This window comes from Etheostoma cragini, chromosome 9 (genome assembly GCF_013103735.1).
Source record: "Etheostoma cragini isolate CJK2018 chromosome 9, CSU_Ecrag_1.0, whole genome shotgun sequence".
Lineage (NCBI taxonomy): Eukaryota > Metazoa > Chordata > Actinopteri > Perciformes > Percidae > Etheostoma > Etheostoma cragini.
Window position 1 is genome coordinate 13307047 of NC_048415.1, and position 19599 is coordinate 13326645.

At 38.2% G+C, this 19599-nt stretch overlaps 2 protein-coding genes across 5 annotated transcripts; one reads left to right on the forward strand and one right to left on the reverse strand.

Annotated features, from left to right (window-relative positions):
* Positions 1 to 422: 422 nt before the first annotated feature.
* LOC117950619 (vitellogenin-1-like) lies at positions 423 to 9621 on the forward strand. Its single transcript, XM_034881806.1, has 34 exons — positions 423 to 584; positions 1112 to 1132; positions 1380 to 1531; positions 1620 to 1871; positions 1956 to 2117; positions 2207 to 2355; positions 2432 to 2582; positions 2672 to 2829; positions 2908 to 3073; positions 3154 to 3279; positions 3375 to 3593; positions 3688 to 3905; positions 3995 to 4092; positions 4182 to 4306; positions 4392 to 4493; positions 4599 to 4718; positions 4822 to 4999; positions 5294 to 5387; positions 5471 to 5656; positions 5771 to 5912; positions 5993 to 6203; positions 6295 to 6749; positions 6836 to 6880; positions 6982 to 7056; positions 7140 to 7346; positions 7450 to 7592; positions 7678 to 7813; positions 7897 to 8020; positions 8119 to 8299; positions 8378 to 8472; positions 8571 to 8665; positions 8837 to 9002; positions 9170 to 9331; positions 9433 to 9621. Exons 1-34 carry the CDS (start codon positions 545 to 547, stop codon positions 9543 to 9545), a joined length of 5067 nt encoding a protein of 1688 aa, XP_034737697.1. The 5' UTR covers positions 423 to 544; the 3' UTR covers positions 9546 to 9621.
* Positions 9622 to 10517: 896 nt separating this feature from the next.
* Positions 10518 to 17760, reverse strand: LOC117950643 (afadin- and alpha-actinin-binding protein A-like). Of its 4 annotated transcripts, XR_004657955.1 has the most exons (15): positions 17664 to 17722; positions 15639 to 15755; positions 15072 to 15238; positions 14726 to 14929; positions 14481 to 14591; positions 14229 to 14364; positions 14013 to 14088; positions 13448 to 13628; positions 13040 to 13181; positions 12552 to 12688; positions 12024 to 12194; positions 11751 to 11868; positions 11478 to 11613; positions 11134 to 11398; positions 10518 to 11084 (listed from the first exon to the last, which is right to left on the reverse strand). XR_004657955.1 is itself a non-coding variant. In XM_034881928.1 (14 exons), the coding sequence occupies exons 2-14, from the start codon at positions 15655 to 15657 to the stop codon at positions 11254 to 11256; spliced, it is 1725 nt and encodes a 574-aa protein (XP_034737819.1). In that variant the 5' UTR covers positions 15658 to 15755; positions 17664 to 17760; the 3' UTR covers positions 10518 to 11253. The 4 variants fall into 4 exon arrangements, 3 of the variants coding, with proteins under 3 accessions (XP_034737819.1, XP_034737818.1, XP_034737816.1); XM_034881928.1 differs by having other exon boundaries at positions 10518 to 11398; positions 15072 to 15220; positions 17664 to 17760; XM_034881927.1 differs by having other exon boundaries at positions 10518 to 11398; positions 12024 to 12191; positions 17664 to 17724.
* Positions 17761 to 19599: the final 1839 nt, after the last annotated feature.

Consider the following 19599-nt stretch of genomic DNA (forward strand, 5'->3'; position numbering starts at 1 on the left):
TCTTAAGTTAAATAAAGATTGTATCTATTATTCAGGGTCATATAACTATAGATTCAAATAAAACCATATTTCTTTTAAATTGTTGAAAAAAGTCACTAGAAACAAAATTACTTTTGATAATATGTTTTCTCTTTCTTCTTTTATAAGTAAAATATAAGCTGAAGAAAACTTATATTCCATAAAAAATTATTTGTATATGTATTTTTAAACAAAGTAAGGATTATTGTAGGAAAAAAAGGATCCTTGTCTATTTGTGTCGTGTGTTACAAAATGAATTGTTAGACAGCAAATGTAACATAATGTAACACAATACTTAACTTTGACTTGTTTCTGAAGATAACAAGGTCAAGGTCATGTCAACTTTTCATCCACTGATACACACCTCTTTGCCCTCCCCAACCCAAAACAAAGATTGTGGGAATTTAAAAGCTAAACCCATCTAATCGGTTGTATTGATCAAAGATTTCAGGGTTGGCGTCATCTTCATGACATTTCCCTTTAAAAGACAGCCTGTGACTGCAGGAGTTTCACAACCCGATCAGCCATGAGAGTGGTTGTGCTTGCCCTGACTCTGGCCCTTGTGGGTGAGTATATGCTTTCTGCGTTTGGGAAGGTTTGACTTTTCAAAGATGCATGTTTTTTTTTATTATAATTTAACATGAACAACATAATTATTTTTATTTGGATGTCTTAAATGCATTTGAAATGTTTGATGAACAAAGAGCTTAAAGTTGAATGTTTAGCAGCACACAAGGTAAAGCCTCATACAGTTGTGCAGAAAAGACAGTTACTAACGTGTTTTTAGGTGTTTCACTTTCAGAATTTCAGTTTGAAATTACTGTTTTTCTTTTTAATTCTATATATACATTTTAAATGTGTTCCAATTCATTATACTTCAATAAATTCTATATTTGAAGCTATGATGTTAAAGTGAATTTTATATATTGTAACTATTTCAATACAAAGGTTTGGAGAAACTAAAAAAAGTCTTTTAATTGCTGTGAGGAATAAGAGATTAAAACATATCAGTATTAGAGTTACTACAGCTGTTTGTTGTACACTGGATACTGTCCATTTATGGATTATTCATTTCTTTTTAATGTAATTTCAGCTGGTCAACATCATTACTTTGGTAAGTTTAGTACTTAATTATAATCCTGAAATTCAGGTTCCATTTTTTGAAAATAAAATTGGAAACCAGTAAATAATTAGACAATGCATTGCAACATTTACCACACAGCTACAGTTACATGAAGGTTAATTATTCTGGTAAAATACAGTTAATTTCATGATTTATAGTTAATATGATGTAATTTATAACTCAAATAGCTTTAGGGATGAGGTAAAATACATCTTACTGAGTGAAGTTGTTCTTACAGTTCCTGAATTTGCTGCCGGTAAGACTTATGTATACAAGTATGAGGCACTGCTCCTGAGCGGCCTGCCGGAGGAAGGTTTGGCAAGAGCCGGACTCAAAGTCAGCAGCAAAGTTCTCATCAGTGCTGCAGACCAAAATATGTACATGCTGAAGGTAAATATCAAAAGCAGGTGCAAGCAACAATCTCCTCACTTTTAAAATGCAAGCTTCCCTGTAATTTGTCTTACTTTTTACACTCTAGCTTGCGGAACCTGAGCTCTATGAGTACAATGGCGTCTGGCCTAAGGATCCTTTTAGACCAGCAACCAGGCTGACTTCATCCATGGCTGCTCAGCTCTCAACACCCATCAAGTTTGAGTATGCCAATGGTGTTGTTGGAAAAATGTTCGCCCCTGAGGGAATTTCAACAATGGTGCTCAACATCTACAGAGGTATCCTGAATGTCCTTCAGCTCAACATCAAGAAGACACAGAATGTCTATGAGATGCAGGAGGTTTGTCAAATATCCTTCAGTACTGATTATGAATACAGAACAGGAAGTTGAATCTCCTTAGTAAACATATGCTTTTCTCATTAGGACGGAGCTCAGGGTGTCTGCAAGACCATCTATGCGATCAGTGAAGATGAAAAAGCTGAACGCATCATTTTAACAAAGACCCGGGATTTAAACCACTGTCAGGAGAAGATCATGAAGGACATTGGGTTGGCATACACTGAGAAATGTGCAGAGTGCCAGCATGTAGGTTCAAACCCATTTTGTGTTGTGCATACATCTAAGGAAGAAGAAAATGTTGCATGACTAAGCAATTATATGGTTCATATTCACAGGATTCAAAAAACCTGAGAGGAACTACAGCATTCAACTACATCTTAAAGCCAGTTGCTAACGGCATCATGATCATGGAGGCAGCTGTCAGTGAGCTGATCCAGTTCTCACCTTTCACTGAAATGAATGGAGCTGCTCAGATGGAGACCAAGTATGTCGATAGATACTCAGAATGTAATAATGCAAGTGTTTAGAGTTAATGAAGCTGTATTCAAAATTCTTTTAAGGCAATCCTTCGTGTTCCTTGAGATTCAGAAGGCTCCCATTGTACCCATTGACACTAAGTATGTATCCCGTGGATCTCTAAAGTACGAATTTTCCACTGAGCTTCTTCAGACGCCTATTCAGCTCATCAAGATCCACAATGTACAGGCCCAGGTATTGTCTTAGACTGCTTTAAATTATCAGTAAGGTCAGGAAATATGTAAATTTCTCCCATGTTAAATGACTTCCCCTTCAATTTTTAGATTGTCGAGGTTCTGAATCATCTGGTTGCCCACAATATGGAGAGAGTCCATGAGGATGCCCCTATAAAGTTTTTGGAACTAATTCAGCTTCTCCGTGTGGCCCGCTTTGAAGACATGGAAATGGTTTGGAGCCAATACAAAACCAAACATGTCTACAGGTAACTTTGGTTTACACGTTTCAATAAGATAAGAAAATATATGTATACAGGTTCACTCACACAATTTTCCTCTTCCAGACAGTGGATTGTGGATGCCATTCCTGCCATTGGAACTCCTATTGCTTTGAAATTCATCAAGGAGAAATTCCTAGCTGATGACCTTACTGTTGCTGAAGCTGCTCAGGCTTTGATTGCATCTGTTCACATGGTGACAGCAGACACTGAGGCCATCAATCTGGTTGAGGTGGGTAAACCACAAAGAAAGTTACTTTGTTGTGATACAAATGGAGGTATGAAACATTTCTGATTGTTGCTCTCTTATAGGCCCTGGCATTCAACCACAAGATAGTGGAAAACCCAATTCTGCGTGAGATTGTTTTTCTTGGCTTCGGTACCATGATTTCAAAATACTGTGTTGAGAGAGCTGCCTGCCCAGCTGAATTAATAAAGGTGATATAACATTGTGCTTTTCATATTACTTCAAAATCTCTGCACATTTGTGGATTAGAAAAGGAGGTCTTAATTGCTAATTTTCCCCCCTACAGCCCATCCACGCCCTCCTTGCAGAGGCTGTCGCTAAAGATAAGACCCAGGACATCATCCTGCTCCTTAAAGTTCTGGGTAATGCTGGCCATCCTACTAGCCTTAAGCCGATCACAAAGATCCTGCCAATACATGGCACAGCAGCTACATCTCTACCCATGAGAGTCCACGCTGAAGCCATCATGGCCTTAAGGAGCATTGCTAAGAAGGAGCCAAGAATGGTGAATTCTCAACACGACAACAACAAGAGTATCTCAAGCTATTCTAGTTTTTTTTAATTTAAATTTATACTGTTTGCTTTCTCTTTTAAATAAGATCCAGGAATGGGCTCTTCAGCTCTACATGGACAGGGCTCTTCACCCAGAGCTTCGTATGCTTGCATGCATTGTGCTGTTTGAGACAAGGCCTCCTATGGGTTTGGTTACAACTCTTGCTAACATTGTGAAGACAGAGAAGAATCTGCAGGTAGCAAGCTTCACTTATTCTCACATGAAGTCCTTGACCAGGAGCAGCGCTCCTATCTATGCCTCAGTGTAAGAGCACTCTCTGATCCCTAATCATCATCAGTCCATCTCTGTGAACTGAATTCTGCTAAGTCAGCTTTTTCCAATTTTACTTGCAGTGCTGCAGCTTGCAACATCGCTGTCAAAATATTGAGCCCAAGTCTGGACCGACTGAGCTTCCGTTACAGCAAGGCTATCCATATGGACATCTATAACCGTAATGGCAATGTCACATCTGGTTAGCGTTACCTTGCGTTTTTCTTTTTCTGGAAGATCAACTAACTGCCTGTCGTTAAACTCTTTCAGATCCTATGATGTTTGGTGCTGCTGCCAGCGCTTACTACATCAATGATGCTGCCTCCATTCTGCCCAGATCTATTGTGGCTAAGACAAGTGCCTTCCTTGCTGGAGCAGCTGCTGATGTTCTGGAGGTAAAAGGATAATGAAACACCTGCCTCTATATAATCAGCATTTTAATCTAAAAATAATATTTTTAACATGTTGGTTTTTTTCTAGGTTGGAGTAAGAACTGAGGGACTCCAGGAGGTTCTTCTAAAAAACCCTGCACTTGTTGACAATGTGGACAGGATCACCAAGATGAAGCGTGTTATTAAGGCTGTAAGTATGAAACACCAGAAAGTTGCAAGTACCAGGATATAATAGCATACAAAAGGCACATGATAAATTACAGAAGACTTCAGATTGTGTTTTCTTTTTCCACAGCTCTCTCAGTGGAAGGCTCTGCCCAGCAGCACACCTCTGGCCTCTATCTATGTCAAATTCTTTGGTCAAGAAATTGCCTTTGCCAACATTGACAAAGTCTTGATTGACCAGGCCATTGCGGTATGATTCAGATGACTGTCAACCTCAAGAATAATAAAAAAAAAAAAAATGTTATTCACTCTTTTTTTGCAAGACAATAGTTATGATACATTCTTCTTTACAGATCGCCACTGGTTCCACTGTTGGATGGAACGCAATCAAGGCTCTGCTGTCTGGTGCTTCCTTCCACTATGCTAAGCCCCTCCTAGTCACTGAAATAAGGCGTATCCTGCCAACTGCTGCTGGTATTCCAATGGAGCTCAGTCTGTACACTGCTGCCGTGGCTGCTGCAACTGTTCAAGGTGAGCACAAGATACAAAGCAACCACAGTTTAGCTTGTTTCAGGTCCCGCCTATTCCACTAATCTAGTTTACTTTATGCTTATCAAAAAAGGTGCTGATATGCTCTTAAAGTAGGCCTACTTGAAAACAACCATTTATAATTTTGTAAATTCTTTTGTAATTGCAATTGCACTGGGCTCAAAGACAACATTGAAGCACTGATGGTACACGGTACACAATATCATCTAATAATGGAACCATGAGCATTACAAGTATTATGCTAAGGGGTGACACATGTGTTATTTGTTTTCTTAGTCAGGGCCATTGCAACACCAGCTCTGCCAGAAAACTTCCATCTTGCTCAACTATTGAAGACAGACATTAAGCTTGAGACTGAGATCATTCCAAGGTAGGTAACATCTGACCCCAAAAAAAGAATGAGTACAAAATATATCATATAAAGTGTGACATCCAAATATCCTCTCCTTTTAGCGTTGCTGTGAACACATTTGCTGTGATGGGGGTAAACACTGCCATATTCCAGGCTGCTGTGCTATCAAGAGCTAAACTCAACTCCATTATGCCTGCCAAAATTGCTGCAAGACTTGACATTAAAGAGGGACACTTTAAGATTGAAGCTCTGCCTGTTTCTGTGCCCGAAAATATTGCAGCTGTCTAGTAAGCGTAACTTTGTTCACTCAATGTGTACTCTCAAAAATATTTACTACTGAGCACTTCTAAGATGTTTTAACTGTAGGAGCCTACATGATTAAGTTATTGTTCTTTCAACAGTGTTGAGACTGTTGCTGTGGCAAGGAATATTGAGGACCTTGCTGGTGCAACATTCACTCCCATCATCCCTGCTAAAGTATACCAGCCAATCTCATGGGAGATTCCCACATCAAAAATGGTTTCATCTGCTGCTGCTAGTTTGGTGCGCTTTAAACATTGTTTTGTTTTTTAGCAACAATAGAATTTACATTTGCAATATAATTAGTGTTTTTCTTTTCATAGTCACAATCTTCAGAGATCATTCCCCAGGATGTGGCAGTTCCCATTTTCATTGTAAGACCCAAAGCAGCTCAGTTTGAGAAGAAGTACTGTGCTAAATCTATTGGACTGAAGGGCTGTTTCAAGATTGCCATTCAAAATGCTGCTTACATCAAGAACATTGCCCTTTACAAACTGGCTGGAAAGCATTCTATTGCTCTTTCCTTTGAAGCAAGTAAGTATTGATAACGCAATACTTTTGTGCATTTTATAGAAGCGTTGTTCACAAAGCAATTATTAATGCTATTATCTAACGATACTTTCAGTTGAAGGTGATGTCATTGAGAGACTGGAGATGGAGGTTCAAGTTGGACCAAAGGCTGCCAAGAAGCTCATTAAACAGATCATCCTGAGTGAAGAAACTGTTGAAGGAAGCCCAGTCTTAATGAAGCTCAGGAAAATCCTGGTGTCTGGTCAGAGGAATGTCTCCTCATCTTTCTCCTCTAGCTCCAGCAGAAGTCGCTCAAGCCCTAGCTCCAGCTCCTCTTCCAGCTCCTCTTCCAGCTCCTCTTCCAGCTCCTCTTCCAGCTCTTCTTCCAGCTCTTCTTCCAGCTCCTCATCGCATGTCAGCTCGAAGGCCATTGATAAAGCTGCTCCAGTCCGTAGACTTCGCGGCAGCAGCTCTTCCACATCTGTTAGCAAGTCCAGCTCTGCATCAAGCCTTGCATCGCTCTTTACTGCAAGCTCAAGTTCCTCTAGCTCCAGTGCCAGTCGCTCAAAGGTAAAGATTGTTTGTATGGAAGAATATGAATGTGTCTACATATCATAGAAAGCGTGGAATCTGACAAAAAAATTTCTTCTGAACAGCGAGTGACTTATCCCCACAATTTCCAGACGAACCACAAGATGCAGGTACATTTAGATAGTGCTTCTTACATATTGTTCAGTTTGAACGTTATCTTGTGTTGCAACTTTTCATTGTGGCTTTAAACTTCCATATATCACTGTTGTAGGCTCTCACTTCTCAAGGAGCCGCAGTTTCAAGCCGCAGAAGCAATGCCTCAAGCTTTGAGGCAATCTTCAAACAGGTGACTCTTAGTCATCTTAAATAATAATTCAAAATATGTAAAATCTTTTTACTGATGGGTTTTAACCCTGATTGTCCCCACAGAAAATATTCCTTGGCGATGAGGCTGCTCCTAACGTTGCCATCATCTTCCGTGCCGTCAGAGCTGACAAAAAGGAAATGGGATACCAAGTGGCAGTCTACTTGAGCAAACCTACAAGCAGAATTCAGATCATCATGGCTGCCTTGGCCGCCGATAATAACTGGCAGTTCTGTGCTGATGGAGCTGTGCTTAGCAAGTCAAAAGCCACAGTGAGACATTGTCTTTTTTATAATCATAGATCTTAAGACATAATTTCAAGAGGCTATTGTTAAAAAAAACTGCCTTATTGTCACATCTGGTGTCTCTAAATAGGCTAAAATTGCATGGGGAGCTGAATGCAAGCAATACCAAACCATGATCGCAGCAGAGACTGGTCTTCTTGGTCCAAGCCCTGCAGCTCGCGTGAGAGTGACATGGAGCAACCTGCCTTCAGCCTTTAAACGCTATGCAAAGAAGTATGATTCTTCAAACAAAAGTCTTTGGCATACTCATATGCAATATAGACTATGAAATGTCTAACATTTGAAAATTATTTTGCAGGGTGTATGATGTCCTTCCTGCTTCAATAATGGCTGGCATGGTTCGAGGAAAGGATAAAAACACTGTTAAGCAGCTCTCACTTACAGTTGTTGCCACATCTGACAAGACCATTGACTTAATTTGGAAAACACCAACAGTATGAAGAATTTAGTAATTATCCCAAATTACAAAAGCCATGTTTTTTTGTTTGTTTAATAAATGGAATTATTCTGTTTATAGCACACTGTCTATAAGGTGGCTTTGAGTCTTCCATTCAGACTGCCACTTGAAGAAATCAAAGGTCTCACCCCCTTTGATGAAATTGCTGATAACATCCACTACTTGTTTTCCAAGGCTGGTGCAGGTAATGAACTATCTTATTGATTAATATGGAATTCACCGATAGTCATCTTTGGCTCTGGGCCAAGGATTCAAACGTTTTTTTTTTTTTATTCTTTACAGCTGAATGTACCTTCGTCAAAGACACACTGACCACATTCAACAACAGGAGATACAAGAACAAAATGCCGTTGTCTTGTTACCAAGTTCTGGCACAGGATTGCACCAATGAGATGAAATTTATAGTTCTGCTGAAGAAGGATCACATTGATCAGAACCACATCAATGTGAAAATTGCTGATATGTGAGTGTCAGAGAAAAACTGTGCTTTTAGTCTACAACTTGATAACCCAAAATAACATTTTCATTGTTGTACTTGTAGTGATATTGACCTGTATCCGAAGAACACTAACGTGATTATCAAGGTTAATGGAATGGAAATACCCATCAACAACCTGCCGTATCAACATCCCACAGGTTCTTACACATTATTCCCACCCCTTAAATGGTCCAAATACCTAGAAGTTGTTGAAAAAATGATGTAATGTTTTTTCTTTCTTTTCTTTTACTTACAGCTAAAATCCAGATCAGACAAAATGCTGAAGGTGTCTCTGTGTACGCTCCCAGCCATGGTCTTCAAGAAGTCTTTTTTGACAAGGACTCATGGGCGGTAAATGCCACACTCACTATAGACACTTTAAGAATATATATAAAATGATAATAAATGGTTCTTGTATGCAAATTCCAGGCTTCAAACTTTGACCTCTGAGAAAATGTTGGGTTTTTGGTAAATTTGGCATACAATGTATATTGGATAGCCTGTAATGATGATGCATTGCAGGTTAAAGTTGTGGACTGGATGAGAGGACAGACCTGTGGACTTTGTGGAAAAGCTGATGGGGAAATCAGACAAGAGTACCGCACACCTAATGGACGACTGACCAAGAACGCAGTCAGCTATGCTCATTCCTGGGTTCTGCCAGCCAAGAGCTGCAGGGACAGCACTGGTAAGACACATAGGTCTTTGCGTTATTACTTTTAGAGCAAGATCCTTTTCCACTGTGATGTGACCCACTGTGACACAATTGTAAGATCACTCCATTTGGTTAAAGCAGGTATTTTAAAAAATTTATGACGCACTAAAAACTCACTTATCAACACCTTTCTCCTACAGAGTGTCGTATGAAGCTTGAATCTGTGCAGCTGGAGAGTCAGGTAAATCTCTATGACCAGGAATCCCAATGCCACTCTGTTGAGCCTGTACTGCGCTGCCTGCCCGGCTGCTTCCCTGTGAAAACCACCACGGTCACTGTTGGCTTCCATTGCCTTCCTGCTGGTGAGACTACACAGAAATCACAACTGGTTCAAGTGACAAAATATGAAATGTGGAGAGAAATAATACAGTTCCTAATCATTCTGCTCCGTTCATTTGTGTAGATTCTGCCCTGAATCGCTCTGAGAGTGTGAGCAGCATCTACGATAGCAGCGTGGACCTGAGGACAACAACAGAAGCCCACCTAGCTTGCAGCTGCACTCCTCAGTGTGCTTAATAACACTTTCTTCTCTTGGTCACTTACGTCAATTCCATCTTTTTAAATGAAATTTTAAATAAATCGTATCTTGCAATAAGCTTTCTGTTAAGTTATTTTGACTAATGTGACTTCATAGATCTACAGTGATGCATTACTTAAAAGGAAATGCACTGATGATCAATGTCCTTCCACACTAAGAATCAGTGTGCAAAAAAAAAAGTATTTCACCCTACTACTACGCTGATTAGTCAACTGCTTTTTCCTTTTAATGTAAAACTTTGGGAGGTTAATCCTATTATTGTTAAAGAATGTGCATTCAAAACAGTGACTATCCAGCAAAATAAAGAAGTGCTGTGACCAATTATAAAATGTCAATTTCAACTTATTTTAGAGAAAAGTGTTTTTTTTAAATGTTGAAGGTTTTAAATATTTTCAGCCACTACTGTGTGTGAAAATCTTTAGACCAACCACTCCAGAAAAACTGTCATCACACTCAAAATAGTTTATTTTTAAGTCTAATGAATTGCTTAAGTATTTCTTCAACTTTAATTTAATTTTTCATTTTCAAACACTAATATAGTGGATTGTTGTCAAAAAGAAAACATTTTGTGGCCACTGTATTGAGTACATTTCCTTGATGATGTACTTTACATTATCCCAATCAAATACAAAATTACGAGTGTACAATATATAGTATGTGAACTTAGTACTAGATATATCATTTAATAACAATGGTTCAGTTCAGCTCAAAAACACTCAAGGGCAAGACTATCTCGTCACAAAAGCAAAAGCAATTTATTACAGCTCTTACCTCTTTATTAGACCATTCTGTTGTTGAATTGCTGCTTCTCTCCGTTTACCTCAATGGTCTCCATTTTCGTCAGTTATAGGCCACCAATGAATGGGAAAGAACAGGCGAAGCAGTTCTGTAGATGAGTAACTCAATTGTTTTGCGACAGAGAGGCCAATAAAGGTCAAGTGACAAGAAACTTGTGTTACAAGAATGTATAATTAATGTTTCAAGAATATAAGATTTTCTAGAATAGATCATGTACAAATTACTATCAGGCAATATAAAGCCACTTAAATAAAAATTAATAAAAAAAAAAAATAAGTTAAGAATCCACATACACTCAGTGACAGGGTTCTACTACACATTATGTAATTTCTGTTAAATTTCATCCCCTTTTCCTACTTTTTAATATCCTACATCACCAGCTACTGATGTAACTGCAACATCTGTCAACCACATTTCTATATCAAACTATAGAAAAATACTTCCACTATCCAGATTCTTATTGCATTTTGTGAAACAGCAGCATTAATTCTACATTCTAAAACATGCCAGTTGAGAAGTTCGACATGATAACTAAAGTTGTGAAATAAATAGAAACATTTAGGCAAATTTATGTCCAACAGCAAAACCAAGCAAAGCAAAAGCAACCTCTCCTTACACATGATCTGTTGTGGCACAAGTACTAGCCTTAGACTAAGATTCTACACATTGGATAGGACTGCCAAAACAAGATTTACAGCACCACATAAATACATACATTTAACACATAACCTAAATATAAAACAGTTAGATAATAAAAAGAAACAATTACATTTGCTCTCAGTCACACAGAGCACAGAACACCAGCCGCTAACCACGACTGTTCCGGTGTTTGGTATTCACAATTCAGATGTATTTCTGAAATACTACTAATTATTAAAGTTTTTGGCTTTAAATAGAGCTTGTCTTTTGCTTTATGAGTGTGTGGCTGTTGTGGTCTTCATAGTCATTCCACTGTTTGTGTTGAACTGGAACGTTTCCATTTAAAAAGATGCTTGATTCTTCAACATCTTCATTCAATCTTGGTTTGGTTGAGCTGAAAATTTGACAAAGAGTCAGCATTTATTTAGAGGTACATTATGTCATGTCATTTTTTGTATAATTATATGGTGTACCTGTTTTCTGGGGCAAATGTGGGATACAGTTCAGCTGTTGATGGTGATGTCAGTGGGGCACATCCGGGTGTGGGGGAGGTCGTGTCAGACTGACTTCTGATGAGTTTTTCTGGAAGTGCACTTACTTCTGTTTTAGCTACAAAGGTAATATTAACTTTGTTAATAAAGTAACGTATTAATGATTACAAATAAAAACATAATCAACTTTGGAAGATTCAAATATAAAAACAAATGTGAACTTGGCCTGTCCAATGTAACGGAGTGGACCCTCACATATTAAAAAGGCACTTTTTGACTTTGACATCTGGGGTTTCTTTGAGTCAGCAAATGGACTCAAGTTTAAAAACTGATGTTTGAGCCACATTGCTCGATCGTCCTCAAAGGCCTTTCTCTGTAAGTTAAACCAGATGCAAGTCATTAAAATGAGCACACAGACATAAATCAGTCTTCTTGGCACATAGCTGTTTTTTGAAAAGAGCAAAATGTAGCGTATTTCCGAAATTTGATTTCATACCAACTGTGGGAAAAATAGGTTTTATAAATCACCTCATGGCTAAGCCTTATAGCAGCTTCAGTGAAGTTCCTCCTCTCCCTCTCAAATATTTTTCTCTGTTCCTCAAGGGTCTTCCACTCATCTCTAAAGCGCTCTTTCTCTTGCAGCATGTAGCAGTCGCTCAGCAGGGATGCCTTCTCATCATACGGAAAGCTCAGCTGCTGCTACAAGAAAAAGAAGTGGCATGGTTTGAACAGCAGGAATTTAATAAAGGAAGTGTCAACAAACAAAATACTTTATCTTACCACCAACATGCAAACATGGTTCCAATTGACGTGCTCAGTTAACAATATAAAAGAAAGAGTAAACCCTGAGATGAAGCTACAAAGGTAGAGATAAGTTTAAAGAGTTTAAAATGTTAAACTTTTTTAAAGTGTCCCTTTACTTCCTACTCCTACTTAAATATTTTATAAAGTTATATGGCACTCTTGTCTCAGCAGTGGGACTTTGACTCTTGCTATTGTCCACTTGAACTAATCAGAGAGCTTAATGGCTAAAATGTCAGAGTAATCCAGTCTTACCTGCAGGAGCTGATGTTGTGTTTGAATGAAGTCTTTGCACTGCTGGATCTCCATCTTCAGCCTGTCCATCTCCTCCTCATGAGTCTCTCGGGAAACAGCGTCAGTATTTTTGCTCCTGCCTATCTGAGTCAAAGATGCTGGACAAGCAAACCAGAAAATCAAATTTTACAATTATGTTAACATCTTTCTTCTACAGTATGTATTAATTTTAACAGGAAGCTAGAACACAGTCTAGAATGTTATTGGAAAAACATTTTGTTTTGGTTGCTTCCATACAAATCTGATTCTTTTTGGCTTCAGTATACAATGTAAGCATGCTTTGGATTCTTGTTCTATGACTGTCTTCCGCCACATCAATGGTACAAAAGCTATTTGAGGTTAGAGAGGAATCCAAATCATCTTGACTTGTTACCAAATTATCAAGACACAAAGTTACATTCCTTTATGTATTAAAGTCAAAGAGTGAAAGTATGCTACATGAAGCCAACCTTGGTTGTCCAATCTTTCAACGTGGCTCTTAAGTCTTCTCCACTGGAGGCGAATACTGTTGGTCAGCTTCTCCCGGGCCTGTGAACAATACAACTCTACACTTTCTTTACTGGAATCAAACACTTCCTCGTCCGAGTCAGCCTGACAATGAAAAAGAAAAGAAATATCAATCCATTTGTAGTACATTGAGCTTTTATAGCCATGGTTATTGTTAATGTCTGCTTAATCAGACAATTTGTAATAAATGTGTTTAAGAATCCACCACTACCACTTTTTGTTTTATAACTCCTGGTAAGAGATTTACTTCCTACAGTATATTACTGATCATCTATACCACTATTACTAAGTGATGAGATTTGGAAATAAAAACAGTAAGAAAAAAAGAAAAAGAAAAAAGATTGTCCTACCTGTATACCATCATCTTGATGTTGGTCGTCTTTCATTGTTGGTTTCTTTGAACTCAGAATAGACATAATGTCTTTTTTCATCTGCTGCAACACTTTCTTCAACTCTGCATTTTCCAGCAGCAGCTCCCTTTGTCGGATGTCATAGTCACTCAGCAGAGTCTTATACATCTCCCTCTCATGCCTTGGGATGAGAAAGTTAATCATCTATGTTTGTTTGTCCGATATAATCTCACCTGGTACGGCAACAGCCCCGAACAGAACCGCGAGGCCCTACCAAGAGTGGTTTCTTTGGCTTACCACACAATAGGCGGCGCTCTACCCTGCCTAAAGGATATTTACAACAGGCGCAGCAAGAATATGACTAGGAGAATCATTAAAGATCCCAACCCAGGAAGAGCCTCTACCCTAAGGCCACTAGGATCCTAAACAAGGTCTCTGCCTTAGACTTATTTAATTCTCCTGTGTTCCCGCATTTTTTTTATTTATTCATAAAAATGTCTTCAGAGACAAAGTTCATAGATAATGTAAAATAACTAGATAAAAAAGAAATTAGAAGCAAACTTACTTTGCTTCTGTCTTTTCAGTTTTCCAAAGGCTTCTCTTCCCATCAGCTCTTCCAATGTTGTTTAATACATCAATGGCTGGAAGCAAGAAAAGACAAACGGAAAAAATGAAAGACAGCCTTCAAGGTCATGTCCATTTGAATCTTGTGGTGTTGCTTTTATTTGAAAAATGTTAACATTGGGGCAAAGGATGGGGCTGAACAGGTTTTCTCTTTAACCTTGTTTCTTCTCCTTTTTGTCAACTAGAAGTTGATTCAAGCGCTCCCTCAGTTTGTTGAATTCTCTTTCTTTCCTTTTCATCTCATGATTGTACTGGCTTGCCCGGCTTGCAATTATGTTCTGAAGTTTTTGCACCTAGCAGGAGGAAATAGCGTTTACTGTTTAAAGTGTCATGCTTACCCACCCGAGACCAAAAACATGACTGTGGATTTGCTCGACATTGTCTGGGGCAGTAAGTCCAAAGAAAATACCTCTTCTTTTTCATTTTTCAGACAGTTTTGCAAACTCTTCATTTTCAGCTGCAGCTGTCGTTCTCTCTCAAGGAGTCCCGTGTTTTCTCTTTTGGACAGTTCAAGCTGCTCCTATGATAACAGAACAACATTGCCATGGAAACTCTTGAGTTGCTTTTGGTTGAACATTAGTCTTCCACCAAATCTATACATTATTTAAATTCATTATTAATACGAGGATTCACTGGGTTTAAATATTACTGTACTTTTAGTTGGGTGCTGTTGAGGCGCAGGTAGTCCACATTGCTGCTGGACTTAAGTTGCTCCACTTCCATGTTTTCCAGAGTCCGGAGGCCCCTGTGGTGCAGCTGAATCAGGTCATATATGCAATTTAGCACAGCCACAACATTCATTTCTGAGCTTCCTCCTGACTCCATCCAAACTGGTGGAAGGCCAAGAGATGACACCTCCTGTAAAAAGGAGAATAAAGGAAGCGAAGGATGTGGAGGAGACTTAAACCCAGGACATTGCAGTCATATTTTACATGCCTTAAACCACAAGCATCAAAACCTGCATTATTATAACATCAGTGACACATGTAACGATACCAACCTGACTGATGTGTGATAGACATTCCTGCACGTTTTCCTCTGTGCAAAAGGTACTGAGCATGGTGTTTCTGTGCAGTGGCAGCGATGATTGGTTAAACTGCCTCAAGGGAGATGGTCTACATTCAACGGAGCTGCTGCAGATGTCCTTGACTTTTGGGGGGGAAATGTCTGTCAAATATATAATGGTATGGTCTTCTACTCATTTGTTAATGCTTGACAGCCATACATATATATGAATTGAGGTTACTTTTGGCACAGACATTAAGAATAGCATTAATCTGCCATATGGGTCAGTTTAACCTGTTCCCAACTCACAAGGTTTTATACAGAGAACAAGCTTAGAAGTCAGAATGATACAGTAACCTACACACAACTGCGGAAGGCAGAACACTGCAGGACTGTTCTTCAGTTTATCTAACTAGAAAACAGGGCAACATCAAATTAAAACTACAAAATATTGTACAATTACTGAGACATATAAAAAGGTAAACAATTGCTGAGTTCAATAGCCAACATGTCTCATTAACAGTGCATATGCACTGGTCTACAAAGTCAAAAACTCACTCACCCAGGGAGGACTCTGGCATTGTTGCAGGGCAGCCTTCAGGCTGCGTATCTGGAGCGTCCACTACATGTGCAGGATACACAAACCTCACCACAACATCCACGTAGGCAGTCAGTACTCCTGAAATAGAAGGTCAGATTAGCAGCGCCCATTAAACGGGATTACTAGGCAATTGAAATTAACGTGTAGCAGCAATGAGGGGTGGAAATACACAACAACCTAAATATGAGAGTACAACAGAGTATGTGGACAACAGATTCACAAAGGCTATTTCATCCATCCAGTGAAGACAACAAGCTAATAGTAATCACAAAGTATACCCACAGCTGTCCGATAAATGTAATACAAATTATGATAATGTGTGTTGATTTAGAGTCTTTTACAAAGCTTATTATGATTGTTGTATGTTGTTGCTGTGGTACTGTACACTGTTACTGCAGGACTATTTAACAGGTTACAAGCTTGGACAAGGCCGGCATCTTATCTCAATGCTCTTATCATGAGCTGATCAGACTAATGCCAGACAGACAGTAAGGTGATTTGTCTGCAGAACCACACAATCAGAAACATTTCTCCTCCTGTAAGAAAAATGCCTCTTTTTTTTTTTAACAAAAAGACACACTATATAGCTATGACTGAAAACCTATAGTATCATCTCCAACACCTCATTCTAGGACAGCAACAATAAGAGCATGAGCAGTGAATTTACACATTGCAAATTTATTTTACAAAGAATATTTTGTGTATTACATTATTCTTACATTTTAGTCTTTAAGACTGTGTGTGACTCAACATTGGCTCAGGGGACCTGCCCTTTGGTTTCAGTGATAATTAATCAGCCTGAAGAGACAGATGGCAAGACTACAGTCACAAAGCTTAACAAGACTATACCCTGCTTAGACTGACTCTACAAGTGTTAACCTTCAACTCATTAGTCCAATTTCTTTTCCAGTGTAAAATCTCCAAAGGGAAATACCGGTATCTAAGTACCGTAAGTATTTACAGAATATATTTTAAGGTTTGTTATCCCTCGGAGGCATGTATGATAAGCCCGTGCTGTGTGACATTTTAGAACAGTTTCTCAACCATGATTGGTACTTGATGATGGGTTCCCAGTAGACAGCTCAGACTGATCTGCCTACACTCAGTTTCTACGTAGAACAGCCCTGCATTAAATCCTACCTTGATGAAGACTATAACACTCGTTTTTTTTTTTTTACCTATTTTGTCACCCTTACTTATATGAAAAATAAGACATGCCTCTTTGGAAACGTTGATGGAATACAGTTCATACGCACTGTAGCCTCCAGAATGAACCAGAAAGTTTAATCAACACAGTTTAAACTTAAACTGAACATTATACCTTCATGGTAGGATTTATGGCAAATACCGTTTAATTAGATTGCATTACATTTTGCTCGGTGTACCCAATAAGTTAGCACATATTTAAATATTATTGGTTTGTAAATTGTCACTTTATAGATGCAGGTTAATTTGAAGTTAAAGTGTACTTAAACTTCCATTATTGCTGGGACCTGCTGGCCTGGGGCCACTAACTTAGGTGACCACCACATAATATCTACTAACCTAGGTCACATTCCTTCTACAAACCAACAGTGTGCGAAACATATGAATGGTGTCACATCATTTAGCTAGCGTTTACATAAACTGTACTGTTCACGTTACTATAAAAGTGGGATAGTCCGGAACAAGTGTGGCGTTAAGTTATGTTGTTAATTTCGGTAATATTGTGTAACCTTGGCCTTAACTAGCTATTTTCAGGACACCGTCTACTCAAAATATTTTTGTTTAAAGGGTATGAAGGTCCTTTACACATCTAGCTAACCACCAGACGTTAACTGCCCAAGAGTGCTCCTCGTCCACTTAAAAACAATCTGACATTGAAGCCGAGCGGCTGCTATCGTAGCCTAACAAGTTGCCTACTTTAGTCACGAACGCAGTCGTTATAATGTTTACTTTATAAAGAAGTGAACACTAAAATATTTTGAGTAGCCTACTTACTTAGCGTTAACTCTGCGTTTTCATAAGCCTTTCCCTACTGCTCGTTGCTTCACAATCCAGCAGCGCCTAGGACACTCCATGCCACTGCACGCAAACCAAACAGCAAGCTTATTGGCCGACTCGTTGTCTAGCAACCGAGCATGGCTCAATATGATTGGCTCCTGGCTGTGAGGTAGTGTTTTCAACCCTAAACCAGAGACGGTGTTGAACTATAGAGCTTTCCTTCAACGTTTTTTAAGCCAAGGGCCCCTTAAATGAGAGTGAGATGGAGCATTGACACCCTTCTACATATCGTATAAAATTAACTTGCATATTAAATTGGGCCTACAATAACGTGTGGGCGGCCTAAAGCCTTTTTACCTGTTTAGTGCATAAAACACAAACTATTAAAACATTTGCTGTCAAGATTCCATCAATTATGTCATTTCAAAAATGCATGTGGCACAGGGTATCCTAAGAATAACCTGGATCTGTGGATGGCTACCTTACTTATAGGCAAGTCAGCCTATCATCACTGTTTTCTTCTCACAAAAAGGCAGATTTTTATTTGCTAAAAATGTGTCATATAAAGACGTTTTAAGACACTTTAAAACAATTAACAATTTGGAGCCCCCCCTGCAGTGACTCTGAGGACCCCCGAGGGGCCCCGGACACCCTGACAATTTCTGCTACAGAGTATCATTACCTTAACTACAATTTTCTTTTGAAATAGTTGTTTTAATTATGTCAATGTTATTAAAACACACTGATAAAGAGCTGAAATAAACTCAAATAAAACTCTTCTCTCTATTAATTGTGTTATATTCAGAAATACCAGTGAAAGTCACTTAAATATGTAAAGAGCAAGACTTAAGTGTAAAATTAATTTATTTAATTAACTGATAAATTAGTAAGTTAAATAATTTAGTTAGATACATGATATGAATTCAACAAAATTATGACTTTAAAGTAATTTTATTGCAAATTATACATCACATAACAGTACAATAAAGTAGCTTATTGCAACTCAGTAACAGGTTTTCAAAATTTCCAGCTTTCTAGCTTTAATTTGTATTTTTTTTTAAATAATATATATATATATATATATATATATATATATATATATATATATATATATATATATATATATAAGAGAAAAATAATGTGTGATTAACAAGCTTTTTTCTCTGCATTTTTTTACACTCTTCCCAACAAGTGGAAAAAATAAAACATGGCTATATCCTGCAACTCCTTGTAGATATTGTGCATTTCAAATTATTATCAGGGTACTTGTCTTCATGACTTCTGGTCACAACAATGACACTTTGCTAAGGAAAAAACAATTCTGAACACTTGACTGGTAACATTTATTAGATTTACAGTACAGTATGACCTTTAAATTCATGATCAACTAGAAGCCAATTCTATCATTGTATACATTTAACTGCAATATTGCTCACTACTATATTTACTGGGGGATCCAACAGTGATGCCTAATATGTCTAAACACCAAAACACCGTGGTGCAGGTGGGGACGGTCACGGCTGCCAGAATAATCCTCAGACTATGGAAATCTTCAACTGTTCCGAATGTTAAAAGCTGGTTGGGATTAATGTTGGAAATAGTGTCATATGAACAAATGCTGGCTAAGCTAAATGATGACATAGAAAACTTCAAGAAATCTTGGAACTATTTTCTTTCCTGCAATACTGGGACAAGTAAACTTCTTTGATGAACATCTGTTTTGAAAGTATGGTTTACTGTAAGCTATTGTTCACTGTGGATGTTTCTGCTAACATCGAGGATATTTGTAAATGTCAATTTTCTGTGAAACTTATTGATTTGATATGCGCTGGCCTGGTTGCTTTGGTTGTTTTTGTTTTGTTTTGTGAGGGGGTTGGGAGGGGTTATATACTTATGTTCTGAAAAATAATAATAAAAACTTTAATAATAAAAAAATATT

Bases quoted from the DNA above. Each gene is read 5' to 3' on its own strand.
- LOC117950643 (XM_034881925.1), bottom strand. The intron at 14,930-15,071 runs GTTGGTATCGTT...TCCTTTTTACAG, and splicing joins GTCTATCACACATCAGTCAG to GAGGTGTCATCTCTTGGCCT. The intron at 11,869-12,023 runs GTGATTTATAAA...TTTAACTTACAG, and splicing joins CTATAAGGCTTAGCCATGAG to AGAAAGGCCTTTGAGGACGA.
- LOC117950619 (XM_034881806.1), top strand. From the start codon at position 545: ATGAGAGTGGTTGTGCTTGCCCTGACTCTGGCCCTTGTGG. The intron at 6,204-6,294 runs GTAAGTATTGAT...CGATACTTTCAG, and splicing joins TGCTCTTTCCTTTGAAGCAA to TTGAAGGTGATGTCATTGAG. The intron at 7,347-7,449 runs GTGAGACATTGT...GTCTCTAAATAG, and splicing joins TTAGCAAGTCAAAAGCCACA to GCTAAAATTGCATGGGGAGC.